Below are 21,844 nucleotides of genomic sequence, written 5' to 3'. Positions count from 1 at the left end.
TTTGCAATGTTCAAAGATTTAAGATATGTTTCTGTAAACAAAGCATTTAATATATATTATTTTTAACAACTTTTTAAGTATGAAGCTGCATATTTTTAATTAATCTAAATCTATTATCTACTTATTAAAATATACTAAACCTAACTCAATTGCAAAGATTTAAAAGGAAAAAAATATCTAAGCCTAGCTTATAATTAAAAAAAGTATTCTGATCATATTTTTAATTGATGCAAAAATATCTAACAATACTTCATATAATTTACATTTAACTTGTCTAATAAAAAATTTATTTAAAAGGGTCGTTATAGAAAGCATATTGCCAATATTTTTCTTCCCAATTTAAAATCAAGCTGAAAATTAGTTGTTTTTTTATCATATAGTATTGATAAAGAGTATATACTGATTTTGTCATTAACTTTTTTTCATCCGAAAACTTTCACTGTAGTGATATTATTATCTCCTTCTAATCATATTTTTATCTATAATATTTAAATTTGTAATTATATTTTTTTTATCTATAATATTTAAATTTAAGATTTTATTTAAAAAAATCAAATCTAAAATCACTTAGATCAACGAGTATTGGTAATTGAAAATTAGTTTATATTTTACTGTCAAGTATTTTTTACTTTTGCCCCTTCAAAATATCCAAATTATATACATATTTTTTTATCGTTTGGCAGAATAATAAGTACCCATGCAAGACAACGTGTAAACATGGCGAATCGTTAACTATTTATCCCTTTCAATCTCCATTATATTCTTTTCTTGTTGAGGAGCCTTGAAATCTCACTAGTTATATTTCTTTGTTCTAGTCTTGTCTTCATTTTTTCGCTCTCCCTCCTTTTTTGGTTGTTGTGCCACCAAAAATGGCTAATGCTACACCTAATGGTTCGGTGCCACACAACCACGTAGGAGCAGTGCTTCCAACAATTCCCACAATCAAAATTGATGAGAAGCAAACCCTAGCCACCAGCGAAGACCACACCAGCATTGACTATTTACAAAGGGCACAGTGGCTTCGTGCAGCCGTTTTAGGAGCCAATGATGGGTTGGTTTCGGTAACATCATTGATGATGGGTGTAGGAGCTGTTAAAAAAGATGCAAAAGCTATGTTAGTTGCTGGTTTTGCAGGGTTAGTTGCAGGGGCTTGTGGCATGGCAATAGGAGAGTTTGTTGCTGTGTGCACTCAGTATGAAGTTGAGCTAGGTCAAATGAAGAGAGAGATGAATATGAGTGAGGGAGGAGAGAGAGACTTGGAGACGGAGAAGAGAACATTGCCTAATCCATTGCAAGCTACTTGGGCATCTGCACTCTCCTTTTCTATTGGTGCATTGGTGCCTCTACTTTCTGCTGCTTTCGTAGCAGATTACAGAACTAGGGTTATTGTGGTTGTGGCAATGGCTAGTTTGGCTTTGGTGGTGTTTGGAAGTGTGGGGGCTCAGCTGGGAAAAACTCCTAAGTTAAAATCTTGTGTAAGGTTCCTTCTTGGAGGATGGATAGCCATGTCCATCACTTTTGGGTTAACTAAATTAATGGGTGCTAGCGCTTTAGAATAATAATGAATAAGGATGTGGATTTTAGTGACTAATTACCACTCCATTGTGTTTTAGGAACAAGATTAGTTTGTCAGCTGAGAACCTTAATTACTACTAGCTTTGTTTTCAAGTAGTTCTACATTTCTTGTTTGAGATAAGTCAATAAGAAAAGTTAAAAAGATTTATATATACCTCACCCATAAATGCCATTAAAATACAAAGATGAAGTGCTTTCTTTTTTGAAAGGAAGATGAACTGCTAACTTATTGTAGTAATTTGTAAGGAAATTATTGCAAATAAATTTGAATTTGAATTTTTAAAATTATCAGCTGGCTCGGTCATTTATGGATGAAATAAACAAATAAGTTAAAGAAAATAAAAAATTAATTTTTAAAATTATTGTGTCTCTCCTTTTATTTTCTTTTCAGTAAGAAAAAAATAATATCATTATTTATAATTTTTTTCTTTTATATTTTCCTTGAATAATTCTAAATCTTCCTATATCATCCTCTTTCTTATCCTATTAATTATTACTTCTTTTGTATAATAAGTCTTGAATGTATTTTATATTTATTATCATTATTTTATAATAATTTGTGGTATTTATGTTTATAGTTTTTTACGTGTTATACATTATATTATTCTATTACATATTAATAAATTATTGTAATTTCTTAAATATTAATTAATTAATACTATTACCTTAAATAATTTAAATTAGTATTCATTAATCTATTATTTATTTAACCATTTAGGTTTATAATTTACTTTTTATAGCATATTTGTCACTAAAGAGAACTATGTTATATATAATTTCATTTTTTTAAAAATATAATCAATCATTTATCAGTAATTATATTATATTATTATATTCTATCATTTATCAGTAAAAGATTTATATATATATACACTATAAATATTTATAAATTTTAATTATAACCATGATAACAAATTAAATATATAGGAAATATAAACTTATAAACAAAAAATATATATTAATGATATTAAATTCATTATATTATTCATTTATAAATAAAAACCTAAAAGAATTATATATATATATATATATATATTAAATATTTATATATTTTAATTATAACCATGATAAAAAATATATATATATATATAAACTAAGTATAACCCTGGAAATTAAACTAATATGTTTTTATATCAATGCAAATAGCACTTACAGAAGAGGCTGTCTGGCATGAAGAGGGCCAGAAAGCGTGAATTTCAAATGTCGTAATTTTTTGTTTTGAGGAAACTGGAACCGAACCTTGGTCAGTACCGTGGGAGATTACTATCTTACCACTACACCAGAGGCGCTTGACCCTGTGTTCATAATGCTGTTATGAATCAAAATAAAAAAATGAAGCGGAGGTTTTCATCATAATTACAGTTTTGCCACTGCGTTTCATCGTTTTCATTCTCCCAAGTTTAACAAAGGAAGCCCTGAAAACAACTTTTGGGCGTTTTCAAAATCGGACTGGACTTTAATTTAAAAATGTTTTTAATAAAAAAATTCTCTAAATTTTAGATAAACATATTTTATTTTTATTTTTTATTGAAAATGATCAAACCAAGTGTCATCTTATTTTTATTTTTATTTTCATTCAAATGAACGAAGGACCATAAGGATGACCTTAATAGGCTTATTAAAATGACGCCAAAACAAAAGCTACAAGGTTTCTAGGCTTTGGATTAAACCAAAGCCTAGAATCAGAACTCATCTCACTTTTTTATACTTACTCGAGCCATAACTTTATGTTCTAACCCAAGATAAAGTTCAATTGTCTCACATACTTTGTTTATGGCCTAAATTTAGTCTTTTTTTTAACTCATTAAAATCCTAATAATTAATATCAATAATGACTAACAATTAAAAAAACACCTAAGTGTCCTAATTCCCTCATGGTTGTGACACCCCCCATACATAGCCAATCAATTTTTCATTCAAATTTTTAAGTATCAACTGCATTCCTAATAATCTCTCAAATACCTTTATCAATTGAAATTAACTTTGTTTGAGCATTTACAACATTAAACCGATAAATATTAGTTACTGATGAAAATTACAATAAACCCATATATAACTCATTTTCTCTCTAAGGCCGAAATTACATACATGCCAACAAAGTCAAGATTTAGAAATAGACTTGGATTGGTATTAGATTTAGAATAATTTGAGAGCAAGAAGGTATATTACTCATATATTTGACGGAGTGTGCACTCCACATGATATAGTGACAATTAAAGTGTGTAATTAATAAATTTGAAGGGAGTGTGTAATCCACACTGCCAAAATAATTAAATCAATCCATATTAATATACTAAAATAGTTGAAAATTTTGACTTCTTGAAAGCATTTTGGTTGGACCAAAATTACTTCATATTTAAGACTAGACGGTTGTAAGATAAAGATTAAAAGAGTTAGAGTCGCACCGCAAGTAGTAAAAAGTCATTCAAATTTTGATTGTAGGCACCGTCTGAGTCCACTAAATTGAATTGAATGCAGATAAAATTCAGTTTGACACCAATTTTATGAATGAATCAGTAAATTGAAGTTTGAGAGAAAAAAATTATTCTTCTCTGACTGTCCGCTGCATCTTTGTGCATTGAGTGTGTGTAGTGTGTAACAAAAAATTATTCTTCTCTGACTGTCCGCTGCATCTTTGTTATGTTTTTTTTTTGGGTGTCTCACTAATATCAAACACGAAAGCACAAACAAACAAAACTCGGCGGTTAAATTTATCTTTTGGCCGAATGAAGATAATGTCTAAACAAGCGAATCTTTTACTATTTATCCCTCTGAATCTCCACACTTTTCTTGTCAAAAAGCCTTGAACCTTCACTAACACTCTTTGCAAGTTTGCTTTATCCTTGTCTTCTTTTTTTTTTGCTCTCTTTCCTTTGTTGTTGTCACCAAATATGGCTACTAGTACACTCAGCCATGCAGAAGAAGCACTTCCAAGTCCAGCAAACCAAACCGATCAGAAGCAAACACGAGCTATTACTGAATACCATAGCAGCATTGACTATTTACAAAGGGCACAGTGGCTTCGTGCAGCGGTTTTAGGAGCCAATGATGGGTTGGTTTCGGTTACATCATTAATGATGGGTGTAGGAGCTGTTAAGAGAGATGAAAAGGCTATGCTACTTGCTGGTTTTGCAGGATTAGTTGCAGGAACTTGTGGCATGGCAATAGGAGAGTTTGTTGCTGTGTGCACTCAGTATGAAGTTGAGCTAGGTCAAATGAAGAGAGACATGAACATGACTGTGGGAGAGGAGAAAGACTTGGAGATGGGGATGGAGAAAAGAGCATTGCCTAATCCATTGCAAGCTACTTTGGCATCTGCAGTGTCCTTTTCAATTGGTGCATTGGTGCCTCTACTTTCAGCTGCTTTCATAGAAAACTACAGGAATAGGGTTATTGTGGTTGTGGCAATGGCTAGTTTGGCTTTGGTGGTTTTTGGAAGGGTGGTGGCTCAGCTGGGAAAAACTCATAAGATGAAATCTTGTGTGAGGTTCCTTCTTGGAGGATGGATAGCCATGGCTATTACTTTTGGGTTGACCAAATTACTTGGTGCTAAAGCTTTAGATAATGAATAATAATCATGTGTGGCCTGTGGATTTTACTTAATTATAAGAGTAGCCATGCCTTTATTTTGTGTTTTATGAATAAGTTTAGTTTGTCATCTCTAAGAACTTTACTGGCTTTGTTCTCAACTAGTTGTACATTTCTTGTTCTCAATAACAGAAGTTCAAAAATGTTTATATTTCACTGATAACTGCCATACAAATACAAATTAATTCTGAAACAGCTAGCTAATATGTGTTGTTCTTGTGTCCATAATCACGATCAAACACGAGCTACCATCCATCTCAAATCAATAAATCACTGACCACGATTCATCTTCAAATTACACATTTATTTTATGACAACAAAATTAACTTGAGATATTTTTATTGTCTTCAAAGAAGTTGTCTATGTGGTGCGATGGTCCCCAAAATATAGCAGACTTGTTTCAATGGTTGGGGCAACAGAAATACAAGTTTCTTTTGTTTTTTTTTTATCAACAAACAACTTTTATATGTGTATAACAGGCATCAGAAATGCCATATTGAACTTACAAATATAAAAATATAATCCATCCATTGAACTGCAAGTTCTTTAGTGAGAATTAATATATATAACGTACCGTTGAACTCAAAGAAAGAAAATTTGTTGGAGAACTCTCTAAAAATCATTTATACACAAAGTAAATTAGAATATAGAATTTCTAAAATTACCTAACATCAAGTAAACTAGACCGAGTCAAATGAAATATTTAGTTTTTTAGGATAAACATGAATAAAATTAAAATGTTTTTTATATTTAATTAAATCGATATTATAGCATTTTGAAATATAAAAAAAAATATACAACAATGTCTTTCTGATTTCTGAAAAAACAAGTTAACGGATTACAAAGATGAAGTGGGTTATTTAAGTATTGTTCTAATGAAATTGTATAGGCAGAATGATCTCATTTTGTTTACATGCTCAAATTAACAGAACATATGCCGCCTTGACCTTTAATTAAGTAGCTTGCGTGAGTGAATTGGGCATGGTCGTGTGGCCGATATCAATTGTCCAAAACAAAAAAGTCAGACAAAAGAGAAAACTATCCTAGCTATCATATTACATTTAAACTGACAAGTAAAAACAAAAAGGAGTTAAAGATGCCCAAAAAAATTTAGAATTGCGAAGTTATAATATTTCTTTAATGATGAAGACAAAGCAATAGCAAATTAACAAATCTGATATACCATTTGGGCTTTGGGAAGTTCAATAAAAACGTACTGAAAGAGAAAGTAGCACCACCCAATCGAGTATCGATCGCCACCTCGGTGAAAATTTTGTTTTTAGTAAATTAACAAATCTGATATATACCATTTCATTTGATTAAGAATAGATGAAAAAGATAGACATGAAAGGGTAAACAGATAAATGTTTTTAGCGTTGGTTTTAAACATAAATAAATCTCAACTATTTTTACTTTATTTAATAAAATTATTTTTAAAATACTCTTTTTTAGTTGAATATTTTCAGATTTTTTCTCTCTTAATTTATTCTTAATATCAAATTTCAAAGAATAATAGTTTAAGAAAGAACGTTTATCTTCTAAGAATAGTGCAATTAAATTGATGCTAACTAGTTTATTTTTTAAATAAATAAATAAGCTTTCGTTTTTTTCTTTCTTTTTTGTTTATATTCAAGATAAAGAAGAGGATCTGGGTATAATGACCGGGTAACCTTACTTTAAAGTCGAGTAATGATTTACTGTTTATGAATCTATATTAGGAATCTTATATATAGATGTTTTCAGTTGATATTTGCAATTTGGATTGATTTGGGCCAAAGTAACCTTTTACATGATTTGAACTTTGCGAAACAAATAGGCAATTGTTTTGGGCATCCATTATTTTTGTTGAGACACCCAACAACACAGATAAAAAGATTAAAATATTCTTCACTTTTTCTTTAAATACAGATTAACAATCCATATGTCTTATACGGATTGATAATCTATAAGGTTTTTTTAAACTTATACGTATCATCAATATGTATGATTTAAAAAAAAATTAAAATCAATATTTATAAAAATGTTAAAATTATTAAAAAAATTACACTACAAAATAAATTAAAAAAATATATTTATAATTTTATTTTTAAAAAAATAATCATGTGATCCGTATGTTTTTTTTAAAAAAAAATTAAGAGAATAAGATTTTACGAAAAAATGACACTACAGACTTGAAAAACAAAATCTGTTATTTATAACCAAAAATACTCATAAAAATATTTTGGACATTTTGAAAATCTGTTAGATGTTTCGACAAAAATTTATTAGGTTGAATATACTTTCTAAGAGTATATATATATATATATCAGAATTGCGTGAATTAATAAACTAAATTGGCGTCAAATATATATCAGAATTGCGTGAATTAATAAACTAAATTGGCGTCAAATTGGCCAAGAAAAACGTTTGTCACTGTTCTGTCGTTAATTAGAGACGGGATAATGAAGGCATCTGACTCACTCGTTAATCCCCACATAGCTGGGAAATAATTTAGCGAGGAAACGTTCCCTGGCAAGATCCTCACTAAAGTGAAAAAAATTGCAAACACAAAATTGATTCTTGGCAGGGACATATTTCTCCTGCTATTCCTCGCCAAGTGACAAAGAACATATCTGTCGCAAATCCGTCACAAAGTACATCGAAAAAACAAATTGTTTGTAACGAGGGAGCATTTCCTCGCAAAGTTGTGAAGGATCATTCGCAAATACGTCACAAGTAGGTTTTCTCAATTTGTGAGAAATATTTACCCTCGCTAATCCCTCCTCACTCCGTTGCTATTGAATTTTGTGAAAGTTTGATTGTTTTGTAGTTAGATCATATCATAATTTAAAAATTCAATTTAAATTATGAAATATATAAAAGAATAATATAAAAAATTTCGTATATAAATATATTTATATTATTATCATTTGATATAATACATATGGCACTTAATAATATTATAAAAACTGTTTTTGCAAATATATATATATTAGAAAAAAGAAAATAATCCATAAAAATATAATTTCTAATTTGATTAAGGAGGTCTTAATCTGTATATGTTTATATTTGAAAATTTAAAAGCAACGTGTTTTATTAAAAAATCTGGACTAACTAATTAACTATTGTTTTATTAAATAATTATTAATATTTTTGTATATTTCCTCAAAAAAAAAAAATGTGTATACGCATATGCATAAAGGGTGACACTTGAACAACCATTCATAAGCAATAATATTCTGAGCTTAACAAAGTCTATCAAGAGTAACAACAACTTATATATTTCCTGGTTTTTTTCTATTTTAAGTTTAATTTTGAGTTGTAGAATATATGTTTTATGGCGTGTGGGAAAGTAATTTCCCTCTATTAGATCTTTTTATTTTTGAATCTATGGCTGAAATGTTTCTTCTTCTTATTTTTCTTTTTATTTTCATTCTACTCTTTCCTCATTTACGATCACTTTTATAACACTATTGCTAATGACCACAAGGGAGGTTTCTTACAGCGGTGCTCCCCTTTATCCGAATTGCACCATGAACCTTGAGGTAGAGGGATGGGAAACAAAGGGAGACATAGACTTATTTTTAAAATTTGTTTCATAGTAAATCTGATGCCCATATATTCTACGTACTAAAGGACTTAAATCTAAATTTTGAGATGATTATAGAGTATAGCTAGCTAGAGAATTAAGATATATTGATACAAAAATATATAATGCATTAATTCTTTGCATATGACAGTTCCACATGCACGTTTTACACTTCTATTCGGTAAAAAGAGACACATACATGACAAACACTCCAAATACAGATCTAAGATATCTAAGAAAACGCAACGAACCCTAAAATCCCTGGGGACAGCTATGTAGTGTGAAAACACACTCATGTTCATCACTTAAACAAAGCAGCCACAATCTAGTAATTAAAGAGTAATACTAGCATGAGTAAACATCACAACCAAAACCAAAATGAAAAACATTACTAATAATTAATATGGGATTGCACTTAAAACTAAGGTACCCAGTGCATATGCAAGAGACTTAAATGACTAGTAATTAGTTAATGACACTCAGAGTTCAGCAGAGCCAATCAATTTGGTGAGACCAAATGTTATGGCCATTGCCATCCAACCTCCAATAAGAACCCTAAGACAAGACCTCTTCACTGGAGTGTTTCCAAGAACTGCTCCTACCCCTCCAAACACCAACAATGCCAAGCTAACAGCAGCAGCAACAACTCCCATTCTAACCTTGTGACTCCTTATAAACACAGCTGCTAGCATTGGCACCAAAGCACCAACAGAAAATGCCAGTGCTGATGCTAGTGCAGCCTGAAATGGTTTTGGAAGCTTCTCCCTTTGAGCTTCTTCATTCACTCCTCTATTGTTGTTTGACTCACTCTCTCTTTTGAGCTGAGCCTTCTCTATGTCATACTGAGTGTACACAGAGACAAACTCTCCAATTGCCATGCTACAAGCCCCAGCAACTAGTCCTGCAAAACCAGCAAGAATCATTGCACTGATGTCTTTCTTAACAGCTCCAACACCCATCATCAGTGAGGCAACAGAGACTAACCCATCATTGGCTCCCAACACCGCGGCTCGAAGCCACTGAGCCCTTTGAGAGTAGTCTATGTTGCTCTCTTCACCTTGTTTTGGCTCCACACCATTTACATGCATAGGAATCTCAACTTGATTTGATGAAATTCCATTAGTTCTAGCTCCAAGGTTGGCCATGAAGGACAATTAATGAAGGTAAAATGAAGTTGGGGGAAATACTGAAATGGAAAAGTAGGGAATTAGTGGGAATTGTGTGATATTAAGAGCTTGTGGAGAACACACGCTTCTGATGAAGGATATTTATAGTGAGGGATGGTCAAGTTTGAGGTGTCAATATTGGACCTAAATATTGATAAAGGAGTGTGATGGTGATTAGTACAGCACTAGCTACAAATTAGTGACTAGCTTCTTACAAAATATATGTGCTTCAAGTTTAAAAATTCACCACCAAAAAGTGGATCCAATAGTCTAGATAGATATTCCGCTTTAATGTAATGTATATTATTCATCTTGGTTCAGTCATGTTTTTTGGTTTATTAAGTTGAAAGTTATAATGAGGAAGATTAAGAAATGAATAGTTGTAGGTTTAGCTTACATGTGTTCAGAGGTATAGTAAATAAATTTGTTCCTGTTGGTTAATTTGAAAATCAAGACAATACTGAATAAATCTGAAGTCGTGTATAACACTTTCAGATTGAATCAAATTTCGGGGTTCAACCAAAATTGTTCAATCGGATAAAATCAGAAAATTATAATTCAAGAATTTTGTTTTGGTCTTGTATGTTTTGTCACCCGTAATACTTTCTGAACCAGAATGATTATTTATAATCAAAGAATAGGTGGTTTTTGGCGGTTGATGAACAGGTGGTTTTTGATGGTTGATGGAAGTTTTATCTTTTTAAAAACTGTCTTTTCCTGAAAGTCACTTCCATGTAATTTCCAAAATTTGTCTAAACCGAACATCTCGTTATTACATTAAAACAAGTATGCACTCTTATTTTAACATAATAAAGAGATCAATTACACTAAAATGTCCAACAAACCTCTCCCGTTTTAGTGTAATTACCGATCAAATCACCAAAGTCATAATAATACATCAAACTACAGCTCCCTATACACCACAACAGAATGGTGTAGCCGAAAGGAAGAATAGAACCTTGAAAGAAATGGTGAATTTCATGTTATCCTATTCGGGTTTAAGTGAAGGATTTTGGGGTGAGGCTATGTTGATAGCCTGTTACTTGTTGAACCGAATTCCTAACAAAAGGAATAAGGTTACCCCATATGAAAGAGATCAATTACACTAAAATGTCCAACAGTTACCATAGATATACAAGTTTTGGAGCCATTTGATCACTTTTCTTAATGATCCCATCTGACACATGAGATGATCATAGGTTGCCAACTTAAGGCTATGGGAGTTTATATAGAAATTTTGTCTATGTGAATATTCACTGCAAGTGATTTTGCTGCATATTCAATGTCTAAAGGCAATAGATATGGTAGTTAGCCAAAGATTCGTTTCTACTTGGGGGATATTTAGTGGAAGATTGAAGTAAGCTATTAATTTTGATCATATGACCGTATGTATTAAGATGTTTAAAATTATTGTATTTATAAATAATTAAAATTAAATCTTCTTCTTGTCAAAAAAAAATAATAAATCTTTATATGTTTATATTATAATGTATATGTATGTCATATGTTAAAGTGAAATTAAATGTGAAAGTAAAGTTACACATTAGTTAAATATAAACAAGTTGAGTTATATACAAGTGAAAAAATCTATAAATCTAATATATTTTGGATTAAAAAGTAATGTCAAATTTATGGTTGTTTGGTATATTCCTAACCTATCGGTAAACATTTCCTTGTCCCCCTCACATTTCCTAATTAACAATATGTATGGAGAATGTCGACTTAATTATCATTTCTCATCGGTAAGACTTTCTTTGATTTCGTTGCGTAAAGATATCAAGCCTAGAAACAATAACGATAAAATTGAAAAAAAAACTTTTTAGTTTTCTAAATGAGAAATAATTTAAAATAAACTAAACTTGTTAAAATTATAATTATTTTGTAATCGAGTGAATGTAAAAAAGATTTTCATACTTAAAGATACAATGACAATTTCAATTCTGAGAATATAAAAAACATGTGTACAGAAAAACAGGCACAAACAAAAGAGTCAATCAAATCGAAACCTATTTAATTAATGTTTATGTCTAATTGTCTATATATGTCTTTCTTTACATAAGATCACATACAAATTTCATGAGAAGATCCATTACTGATAATTGTTCCACTGTACAAGCCAAACGTAAATTTTGAATTTTTTTTAGTCTTCGATGAATATATATAACTTTAGCAGTACCAGAAGCAAATGATATATGCAAAAAATATCTCGGCAGAAAATGAAACACTAGGCTTGATATATATTAGCAAATTAAAGATTCCGGCAGATTTAGAATTAATGATTTGAGTCTTGAGAGAAAGAGGGTATGTATATATTAGTATATTTGATGGAGTGTGCACTCCACAGGATAGTGGCAACTAAAGTTTGTAATTAATAAATTGAATGGAGTGTGTAATCCACACGAAAGCTACTGGCTGCCCACTTTCATGAAGCGAAAACAACCAAAACTCGGCGGTAAAATTCATCTTTCTGCAAACTTTTCCCTGAAAGTGACTTATTAAATAATTAGTGTGCTATCATTATTTTTTGTAATTTTTCTATATTAATAATTTGGAATGAGTGACATCCATCTAAGTGTGGAGTCATATATGCTTTTATTAAGTACACACTAATTTCTTGAATAATATCCTCCCTATACTTGTTTGGTTTAAATGTTAGTCTTATTATATGGTTACATTAGATAAGAGGAGGTTAGACCTATATCATATGTACTTATGGCTTTTGCATCTTGATCATTAGGGTAACTCCACTAGAAAAATGCCTGGATTGATTGTGGGAGAGTAACTAGTTTCATTTAGGAGCAAGAAAATTATAATTGAAGTCTACATATTGTAACATATATAACTTATTCAAGATAATTATGTACTATGAAAGAAAGTATATATGTATTAATATGGAAAGCTAAAAATCAAAAACATTGATTTCTCCTTAATATTCACAGACGATAAGCCTTTTCTGTTAGTATAATGTTAACCAGTTACTCAATTGGCCTGAGATTGGTTTTGAGCGTGTGGAGGCCATCCCAAAAAGAACTTGTCACAAATATGGCTGTGTGAAAGGAAAGAGAAAGGAATTCTGATATCAGTGTACGTACCTAACAAAATGAAATTCAACTCGTCAAAAATTTAAAATAGGAGAAATTTGAATTGGCAATTTAAGTACAAGATCACTCTATATCCTAAAAGCAGAAAAAAGTACAATCAGACAAACCCACTATGGAAAATTAAATTAACAATAACAAAGCAATAATGCGCATTTCCACTTCAAAAAAATTTCTTATTAGAAGGAACTGCAAAGAGAAGATACTGATTTTTTTTCCCGTATTCAGTGGGTATGTGGCTTTCTTGTGGAATACACACTCCCCTGAATTATTTAATCTTAAACATTTGGATCCTCAAATCCATAAAGTTATGTTCTATTATTTACTTTTATTAATCAATAGGAAGGCTGCTACTAACCTAGCACGTGGAATGAAACTCTCCCTAGTCCCTCCTATTAGATAATCCCGGAACATTTACCAAACCATCTGTATTCGCCAAAATCATTCAGAACTTTTGAGTGGTGTCTGCAGGCATCAATTTTTTTTTAACCCTCTGGTTCATTAGAGAAAAGGGACCCTGATTAATTTAAAGTTCGACTGGGAGATAAACAAAGTCTAACTGTCAAAGATCGAACTCGGATAGTATCTGAACAATTCAACCTTAAGTTCAGCACATTAATCACTTGTACATGCTCAATCACTTGGTTCTAGAGGCACCAATTTAAATTTAAACACAGCAAGAAACTTGAATACAGAACAAACTTACTGTGAGAATACATGCAGTATTATATCAATCTTGAGACTACAAAAGAGACTTAGGACAAGTTGAATGAAGGAGGAATTCTAAGGGAGTGAAAGAACAAAAAAAGAAATGAAGGTTCTAAAAGCTAGATTGGTACTAAAAGGTTGTTTTCAGCGACATGGTGTTGATTTTTTTGCACATTTGCTCCAATCACAAGGCATGATACAATCAAATTGTTTGCGGCCTTGGCAGCCATGTTGGACTAGAAAGTATATCATTTTGATGTAAAATTGGCATTTTTAAATTGTTTGCTTGAGAAATACCCTCTATGTTGAACAACCTGAAGGTTTTCAAGTTCTAGAAGATGAAAACAGTTTACAAGCTTCATAAAGCTTGTTGTATGGTATAAAACAAACACCAAGGACATGGTATAGCAAAACTGATAATTATTTTTGCAATAAGGCTTTACAAGAAGTGAAAATGAAACCACTTCGTATGTGAAGTGGTCAAAGAAAGAAGTTCATATATCAGCTCATTATTTCCTTATCCAGTTGATGATTTATTGTTGATAAGGAGTAAATCAAATTTCCTAAACTAATTCAAGAATGATACAGAGAAAGAATTTCAGATGATAGATTTGGGCCGGGTGAAATGAAATATTTTATTGCAATGGAGATTTTCCCGTCAAATGCTAGAATCTTTATTTCACAAAATATATATGTATTGGAGATATTGAGGAAATTTTACATGGAGAGATGCAAGCCTATAACAACTCCAACTGTTGTAAAAGAAAAAATATCAAATAACAATGATGATAGTGGAGCAAATGCTTTAGTTTGTTGTGTCTTCGGCTACCAAACCAGATATTTAATGTTTGCTGTAAGTTTACTATCTAGGTTTATACATTCTCCAAGTCAAATTCATCTTGGTACTGCAAAGAAAGTACTAAGATATATAACAGGTTCAACTAATATTATAGTTTGTAGTTTTTGAAAAATAAAAGTGGAGAGCTTCAAGGATATACAAATAGTAATTAAGCAGAAAGCTTAGTCGATGCCAAGAGTACCTTGGGATATGTTTTTTCTCATTTAGCAGTTGTGTTTTCTCATGGAATCTGAATAAATAAGATGTGGTAGCCCAATTCGCAGCTGAAGCTAAGTATATTTCAACTGCAACAGCAACAAATTAAGTCATTTGGCTAAGGAAAAAATTTATCATATGTTGAGCAAATTTAAAATGCAATGATGCTGGCTGGACAACAAGTCACTTATTGCTATAACGAAGAATCCTGTTCATCATAGAAGGACTAAGCACGTCAAATTGAGGTATCATGCCATTAGTGAAGCAGAGTCAAAGGAAATTAACCTGAAACATTGCAATTAATTCAAAAAATCAGATTGCAAAAATTACGACAAAGACCCTTGCGAAGAGCAAGTTTGAAGTGTGGACATTAAAGCTTGGCGTATTGAAGAAAATTTTCAAGGAGAAGTATTAGAAATTGAGATAAAGGTTGGTTGAAGGTTGTTTGTGCTAAAGATTAGCAACTGGATGTAGGCTAATAATGTTTACTTTTGCATATTAGTCATTAATGATTTATGCTTTGCACAATCAAGGCCTTTTATAGCATTTGTATTTAAGCAACTCGTTGTAACACTTATTTGTGTGCATAATTGAAATACAACATATCAGTTTTTGCTCCTTTCTCCGTTAGTCTGTGTAGTTGTTCTGTTTACTCCTGCACCATTTCTAAGAAGTCCTATATCTTTTCATTTTTATTTGTCCTATAGCCATATCTGTTCAGTCTTATACCATGTTGTATGTTCGTTCTTATAACAAAAGCACAAAGATAAAAAAGAAAACACGATGAACTCCAAAAATCCTTGTGGAGAATTAAGCAGCGTGAAATCACACTCATGTTCACTTAAACAAAACAGCCACAATCTATCAAAGAGTAATACTAGCTACCGTGATTACTCACAGCACAACCCAAAAAAAAACATTACTACTAATATGGGATTGTACTTAAATAACTAGTAAACAACGGCATTCAAAGATCAGCAGAGCCAATCAATTTGGTGAGGCCAAATGTTATGGCCATAGCCATCCAACCTCCAACCAGAACCCTAAGACAAGACCTCGTCACCGGAGTTTTTCCAAGAACTGCTCCTACTCCTCCAAACACCAACAATGCCAAGCTAACCGCAGCAGCAACAACTCCCATTCTAATCTTGTGATTCCTTATAAACACAGCAGCTATCAGTGGCACCAAAGCACCAACAGAAAATGCCAGTGCTGATGCTAGTGCAGCCTGAAATGGATTTGGAAGCTTCTCCCTTTGAGTTTCTTCATTAACTCCTCTATTGTTATTTGCTTCCCTCTCTCTTTTAATCTGAGTCATCTCTATGTCATACTGAGTGTACACAGAGACAAACTCTCCAATTGCCATGCTACAAGCCCCAGCAACTAATCCTGCAAAACCAGCAAGAAGCATGGCACTGATGTCTTTCTTAACAGCTCCAACACCCATCATCAGTGAAGCAACAGAAACCAACCCATCATTAGCTCCTAACACTGCAGCTCGAAGCCACTGGGCCCTTTGAGAGTAGTCAATAATGCTACTACTCTCTGCAAGTGCAACCTCTTGGATTGGTTTTAGCTCTACACCATTTGAAATATGGATAGGGATCTCAACATGGTTTGTTGAAATTCCATTATTAGTTCTACCTCCAAGGTTGGCCATGAAGGATGATAAAGGTAAAATGAAGTTGGAAAATACTGAGAGATGGATCAAAAAGGAGGGAGTTAATGGAAATTATGTGATATGAAGGGCTTGTGGAGATCACATACTTCTAATGAAGGATATTTATAGAGAGGGATAGTCAAGTTTGAGGTGTTAATGGACCTAATATTGATAAAGGTGATGAGACAGTGATCACTGATCAGGATGGCACTAGCAACAAGTTAGTGACTTCTTAAAAAATATATATATATTGTTCGTGTTTAAAATTCACTGCCAAAAGGTGGATCCAGGTCTCCGATTTTCCACCTTAATGTGTATGTAGTTATGTATATTATTCATCTACTTGGTTCAATCATGCTTAGAGTTTTGGTTTATTAATATGAAAGTTATAAGAAATGAATAGTTTTGTACGTTTAACTTACATGTGTTTAGAGGTATAGTAAATAAATTTGTTTGTGACGTTTTGCTTTAAACACTCGTACAGTCACAGACAAATCAATATAACTTAAGCTAGCAGTAGAAGCAATTGATATAAGCAAAAGATATCCCAGCAGAAAATGAAACATTTGGCTTGAAATTAGCATTAACTAATAGACATAGATTTAGAATGATTTGAGAGAAAGAAGGTATATATTAGTATATTTGATGGAGTGTGCACTCCACAGGATAGTGGCAACTAATTAAAGGGTGTAATTAATAAATTGAAGGGAGTGTGTGATCCACACGAACATTAGAAAACTGCCTGGCATGCATATGATTGTGGGGGAGTAATTAGTTTGACGTTGGAGCGAGAGAAAAGTACGTCCAGACGAACCCACTATGGAAAAATTAACAATAACAAAGTAATAATGCATGGACATTTAACATTTTTTTTTCTAAATTAGAAGGAACTGCAGTGAAAAAATATTAATTTTAAACTTTTAATTTTTTCATGTTCAAAGTTGCTTGTGGCTTTCTTGTGGAATACATACTCCCCTGAATTATTTAATCATAAATACGTAGATCCTCACATCCATAAAGTTATATGTTTTATTATTTATTGTTATTAATCAACAGAGGGGATGCCACTAACCTATTAAATAACCCCGCCACTACATCTGCCTTCCTATCTCTATTCTCCAATATTATCATTCAGAACTTGAGTTTGCATGATGTTTACGTTAACAGTAGCCTTGATTATTTCATACTAACTAAATAGTGTTATAAGTTATAACCTATTAAGTTAAAGCATAGTAAGAAACTTAACACAAGACAAACTTTCATTATGAGAAATTGAGAAAGAGCTGAACTGATTCTCCCTGATTAATATAAACATATACCATGCTACTTAGCAAAATAAAGTGAATCATACCAAACATCCATACAGGTCCATGAAATAGTTAATTCATTGTTAATTCAAAGTTTGAGGAATTATTAAAACAGATGGCCACCCTTTATAGTGCTTTCCAGACAATCACCACTGAGGTCCATTATCATCAAGCTTACCTAACTGTAATCTTACTTCTATGTTCTATGATTCTATCTATATAATAATATCCATGAGGGGAGTGTGTCCTCCACAAGCAATCTTTTTCTCATTTTTCCCTTTATCATTGTACCTTACAATTCTTGTGCATTATGGCTTCTCTGGGCACTAGTAGCAATGAAATGTCAATTGACCATATTGAGATTCTCATCATACATTCTAATGATATAGAAGCAAAGCCTAGCCAATACATTGAAGAAAACAATATTGAGTACTGTCAAAGGGCGCAGTGGCTTGGAGCTGTGTTTGGAGCCAAAAATGGGTTGGTCTTAATCACCTTATTGATGATGGCCGTTGAAGCTTTGAATGAAGACATCACAACCATGCTTCTTGCCGGCTTCGCAGGACTAGTTGTTGGGGCTAGCGGTATGGCAATTGAAGAATATGTGTGCGCTCAATTAGACACAGAGGTAGCTGAAATGAAAGTCCACAATAACAAACACAAAGAAGTGGAGGAAGATGACGAACAACTTAACCCTTTTCAGGCTTCCATAGCATCAGCAATTGGATTTTCTGTTGGTGCTGCTGTGTCAGTGCTAGCAGCTGTTTTTATAAGGGACTATAAGATCAGGTTATTGGTTTTTGCTGTGTCCATCTTGGCATTTTTCGTATTTGGAGGTGTAGGAACAGTACTTGGTGAAAGTAAAACACCAGTGAGAAGGACTTGTGATTGTGATAGTGCTGATTGGAGGTTGGATGACTATGGCTATTACTTTTGGCTTTGACCAAGTTTATTGGCTATACTAGACTTTGAATGTGATTACTATACAAATAAATAACTTCAGTTGTTTTAATTTCTCTTCCTTTTTCATAAACTTCGAAAATAAATGCAGTAGACTGTGGTCAGCTTGTATATATATCCAATAGCTAGGGAACTCAGGAGACAAAATGACCATAGACATACCTCATTTTCTCTAATATGCAAAATCCATGGTTAATAATTAAGAATCATTTTAAGGCAAGCACATTTGGAATCAAGTATTAAGTGAGTCAATATGATGGCCACATGACCAAACCAAGAAAGTGGAACATTTATGCCTTCGGTAAAATTAAGGAAAATCGAAAATTATTTTGAATTCTTTGGTATTGCTCTTTAATCGAAAATATCCCTAGAACAAATCAATTCGACAGTCCTGAATTTAACTATCTATTTTTGGTTTAAGAATCAATCTTGAACTGCAGTGATATGTGAACTATAACATCAGACACATATCATCAGTAAAAGATTATACTAGAATTCAAACTACCCTGTTCTAGATGTATAGTAAGTATTATGGTATACGACGGAAGGCTCAAGATCACCCCCATGAAGAGGACACGCATGGATTAAGGCCCAAAAGGCTGAATCCAGAACAGAGAGGACTATTAAAAAGACCTTTGTCCTGTGAATCTGACCTTACTCTCGTTTTCACTATGAAATAACCAACTCACTTCAAAGACGATTCTGGCGTGAACTCATTCTTGGTTCTCACATTACACCACCATATCCGATATCACACCGCGGTATCGGAGCTCGAAGTCAGATTGCTCGAGTTAAGATCACATCAGTAAGCAATATTGTCAAAATGATACTTGAATAAGGACTAAACTAATACTAATATACGTTTAGAGCTTAATTCATGCATTGTTTTCATTTTCTAACACTGAATACAAAACCATTTATATAGATAGTCGCAAAGTATAGCTGAAGATGTATTTGACAAAGATGAAAATTGGCCGAATAGATGAAGAAATGAAAATTGATTTGCATATTATATTTGCTTTACTGTATGGATTTACTTTCAATTTTAAGATATTTTGCTCTGTCATCAAATCATTTGTTGTTGCATCATTAAAAGTGTCTGACAATGATAATGCTTTCAGTCTTTTGTATTACCACATCGGTTTAACTAATATATTGTCAGTGTAAAATATATTTTTACAAAAAAAAAAAAAAAAATTAATAAGATGAGCAACCAACCAGGTTTGGAGGAAAAATTTTATCAAAAGTGGCCAACTAAATTTTTTGACAAATTAATCATCAAACTAAGTTGATAAATGCTTTACACTAATAATCATTTACTTTCTAGATGTTATATTAATAAATAAAAATTACACTATCATCAAACCATTTGTTGCTGCATCATTAAAAGAGTTTGAGTATGATAATGCTTTCAATCCTCTGTATTACTAAATGCATTTATTTTATATACGACTATCAAAGTAAAATGTTCATTATCATATTATATTAGATATTAGTAAAAAAAAAAATGTTTTATATTGAGAGTGTATACAAATTAAACTCTTATTAAATCACTATTACTTTTTCAATGTGCATTTTCAACTAGTTACTCTAGCATTATACTTGAGACGCCATAAAACTGTCATGTTACTTTCCTTTTCCTTCATTCACGCCAGCTGAACTTATCACATATGACAAAGCTCCATGCATTAACTAGCATTTCTATTTGCACTGTGTTTAACAGAATATATGGTTCTTTAATTTCAGGGTGTTTAACCCTTAAGATAAGCCTTAAAAGTAGAGAAGATAGAAGTACATTAAGACCAAGTTAATAAGCAATGACCACCCCACCCAAAGAAAACTAACAATGCGATAACGCATGTATACATACACTGAGTGGAATATTTCTAAATTATAAGGAATATTGCATGAAGAGATTGCTACTTTGTTTTGTTTATTGTCAAAGTGGCATGTGCCCTGTGGCTTTCGCGGTATCATGTTATTCTTTTTTTTTTTTTAATTTGTATACTACTCTTGGAAAAAATTGAACTCAAGACCTTCTTTCATGATCACAAAACTCTTTAATTGGTCGGCCACTACAATTCATGTGTCATTTGCCTTTTTTTGCATAAACGTCCCAATTCATCCTGCAAAATTTAGGGTCGTTACTTTGAGAATAATAATTTTTTTTTCACTTTCTATTTTTTTTTCTAGATCACAAGACTCAGCAAAACTCTCTCCTTCAATGAACACAGCTGCATATCTGAACTCGAACCGAAACTATTGGTTAAGCTAGAACAAATAAATCTGAATTGTTACCAAAACACGCAGGGATTTTTCATAAGTTCTCTTAAATAAAAATAAATAAATGATTATTTCTCAAAAACAAGTTCAACAAAACACGCATGCACCCGTCATCGATTATCTCAAATATTAATCTGAGAGTTGTATACCAAAATAAAGTTTAATTACTTCACGTCGTCCATAAACTAGTTATAATTCGGTGTTGGGTTCATTTCTAAATTCTGATGAATTATTAAAAAAAAAAAAAAAGAGTTAAAGAGTTACACATATCCTCACAGCTAGTTCTCTCCACATTATCACCATTATTTTAGGTCTATTATCATCCAAAGAATACCCAATGTCTTCAAAATCCAACCTAAACGTTTAATGATGAATGATTAACCTTGTCGAAACTTCCACAAGAAGAGTGTCTTGCACAAGACAGATCTTTTTCTTATTTCATCCTGTATCTGTTGGTTGTTCATGGCTTCCCCTGAAGCTAGCAACTTCGAAAGGTCACTTTATATCTAGTGCTGGTTGTTGTGGGAGTTATTTTGGCATGAGGCTGCAAGGCTATATAACCTAACTGAGTTAACTGGATTTATTTTCATTTTATTTGATATTTCTTCTATAACATGCAACATGTTCCTTAGCTACTTGACGTTGCTTTCTTCGAAATATTTGGTTTGGCTCTGTACAACTTATGGTTTTTTGTTAAAAGGTGTAAATATGATTGACATCCAGTAAATATAACAATTTTTGTTAGTCTTTTCGTTGTAAATTCACCGTTAACAAGTTTGACATCCCTACAACCATATTTACACCTTTAACTTAGACTTACTTTTACGTCCCTGAAAAATATAGTTTCTGCTCTAAGCCCTTGCTGTAACATCGGAGA

At 32.0% G+C, this 21,844-nt stretch overlaps 5 protein-coding genes across 5 annotated transcripts; 3 read left to right on the top strand and 2 right to left on the bottom strand.

The window, feature by feature from the left end:
* Positions 1-718: 718 nt before the first annotated feature.
* On the top strand, positions 719-1,727 carry LOC100791523 (vacuolar iron transporter). The gene has a single exon (XM_003531008.4). The coding sequence runs from the start codon at positions 870-872 to the stop codon at positions 1,557-1,559; it is 690 nt and encodes a 229-aa protein (XP_003531056.1). The 5' UTR covers positions 719-869; the 3' UTR covers positions 1,560-1,727.
* A 2,735-nt stretch (positions 1,728-4,462) lies between these two features.
* On the top strand, positions 4,463-5,147 carry LOC100803012 (vacuolar iron transporter). The gene has a single exon (XM_006586289.3). The coding sequence runs from the start codon at positions 4,467-4,469 to the stop codon at positions 5,145-5,147; it is 681 nt and encodes a 226-aa protein (XP_006586352.2). The 5' UTR covers positions 4,463-4,466.
* A 3,707-nt stretch (positions 5,148-8,854) lies between these two features.
* Positions 8,855-10,078, bottom strand: LOC100802489 (vacuolar iron transporter). Its single transcript, XM_003532576.5, has one exon. It carries the CDS (start codon positions 9,874-9,876, stop codon positions 9,211-9,213), a length of 666 nt encoding a protein of 221 aa, XP_003532624.1. The 5' UTR covers positions 9,877-10,078; the 3' UTR covers positions 8,855-9,210.
* Positions 10,079-15,543: 5,465 nt separating this feature from the next.
* Positions 15,544-16,553, bottom strand: LOC100790996 (vacuolar iron transporter). Its single transcript, XM_003531007.5, has one exon. It carries the CDS (start codon positions 16,415-16,417, stop codon positions 15,725-15,727), a length of 693 nt encoding a protein of 230 aa, XP_003531055.1. The 5' UTR covers positions 16,418-16,553; the 3' UTR covers positions 15,544-15,724.
* A 1,446-nt stretch (positions 16,554-17,999) lies between these two features.
* LOC100527486 (vacuolar iron transporter-like protein) lies at positions 18,000-18,738 on the top strand. Its single transcript, NM_001249794.3, has one exon. It carries the CDS (start codon positions 18,035-18,037, stop codon positions 18,665-18,667), a length of 633 nt encoding a protein of 210 aa, NP_001236723.2. The 5' UTR covers positions 18,000-18,034; the 3' UTR covers positions 18,668-18,738.
* Positions 18,739-21,844: the final 3,106 nt, after the last annotated feature.

This window comes from Glycine max, chromosome 8, assembly GCF_000004515.6.
Source record: "Glycine max cultivar Williams 82 chromosome 8, Glycine_max_v4.0, whole genome shotgun sequence".
Classification (NCBI taxonomy): domain Eukaryota; kingdom Viridiplantae; phylum Streptophyta; class Magnoliopsida; order Fabales; family Fabaceae; genus Glycine; species Glycine max.
Note: the sequence above shows the minus strand (reverse complement) of the source record. Positions and strands in the feature narration are given on the sequence as shown.

What these genes read in the sequence shown, in the direction of transcription:
- LOC100803012 (XM_006586289.3), top strand. Translation starts at nt 4,467, where the DNA reads ATGGCTACTAGTACACTCAGCCATGCAGAAGAAGCACTTCCAAGTCCA.
- LOC100791523 (XM_003531008.4), top strand. Translation starts at nt 870, where the DNA reads ATGGCTAATGCTACACCTAATGGTTCGGTGCCACACAACCACGTAGGA.
- LOC100802489 (XM_003532576.5), bottom strand. Translation starts at nt 9,876, where the DNA reads ATGGCCAACCTTGGAGCTAGAACTAATGGAATTTCATCAAATCAAGTT.
- LOC100527486 (NM_001249794.3), top strand. Translation starts at nt 18,035, where the DNA reads ATGGCTTCTCTGGGCACTAGTAGCAATGAAATGTCAATTGACCATATT.
- LOC100790996 (XM_003531007.5), bottom strand. Translation starts at nt 16,417, where the DNA reads ATGGCCAACCTTGGAGGTAGAACTAATAATGGAATTTCAACAAACCAT.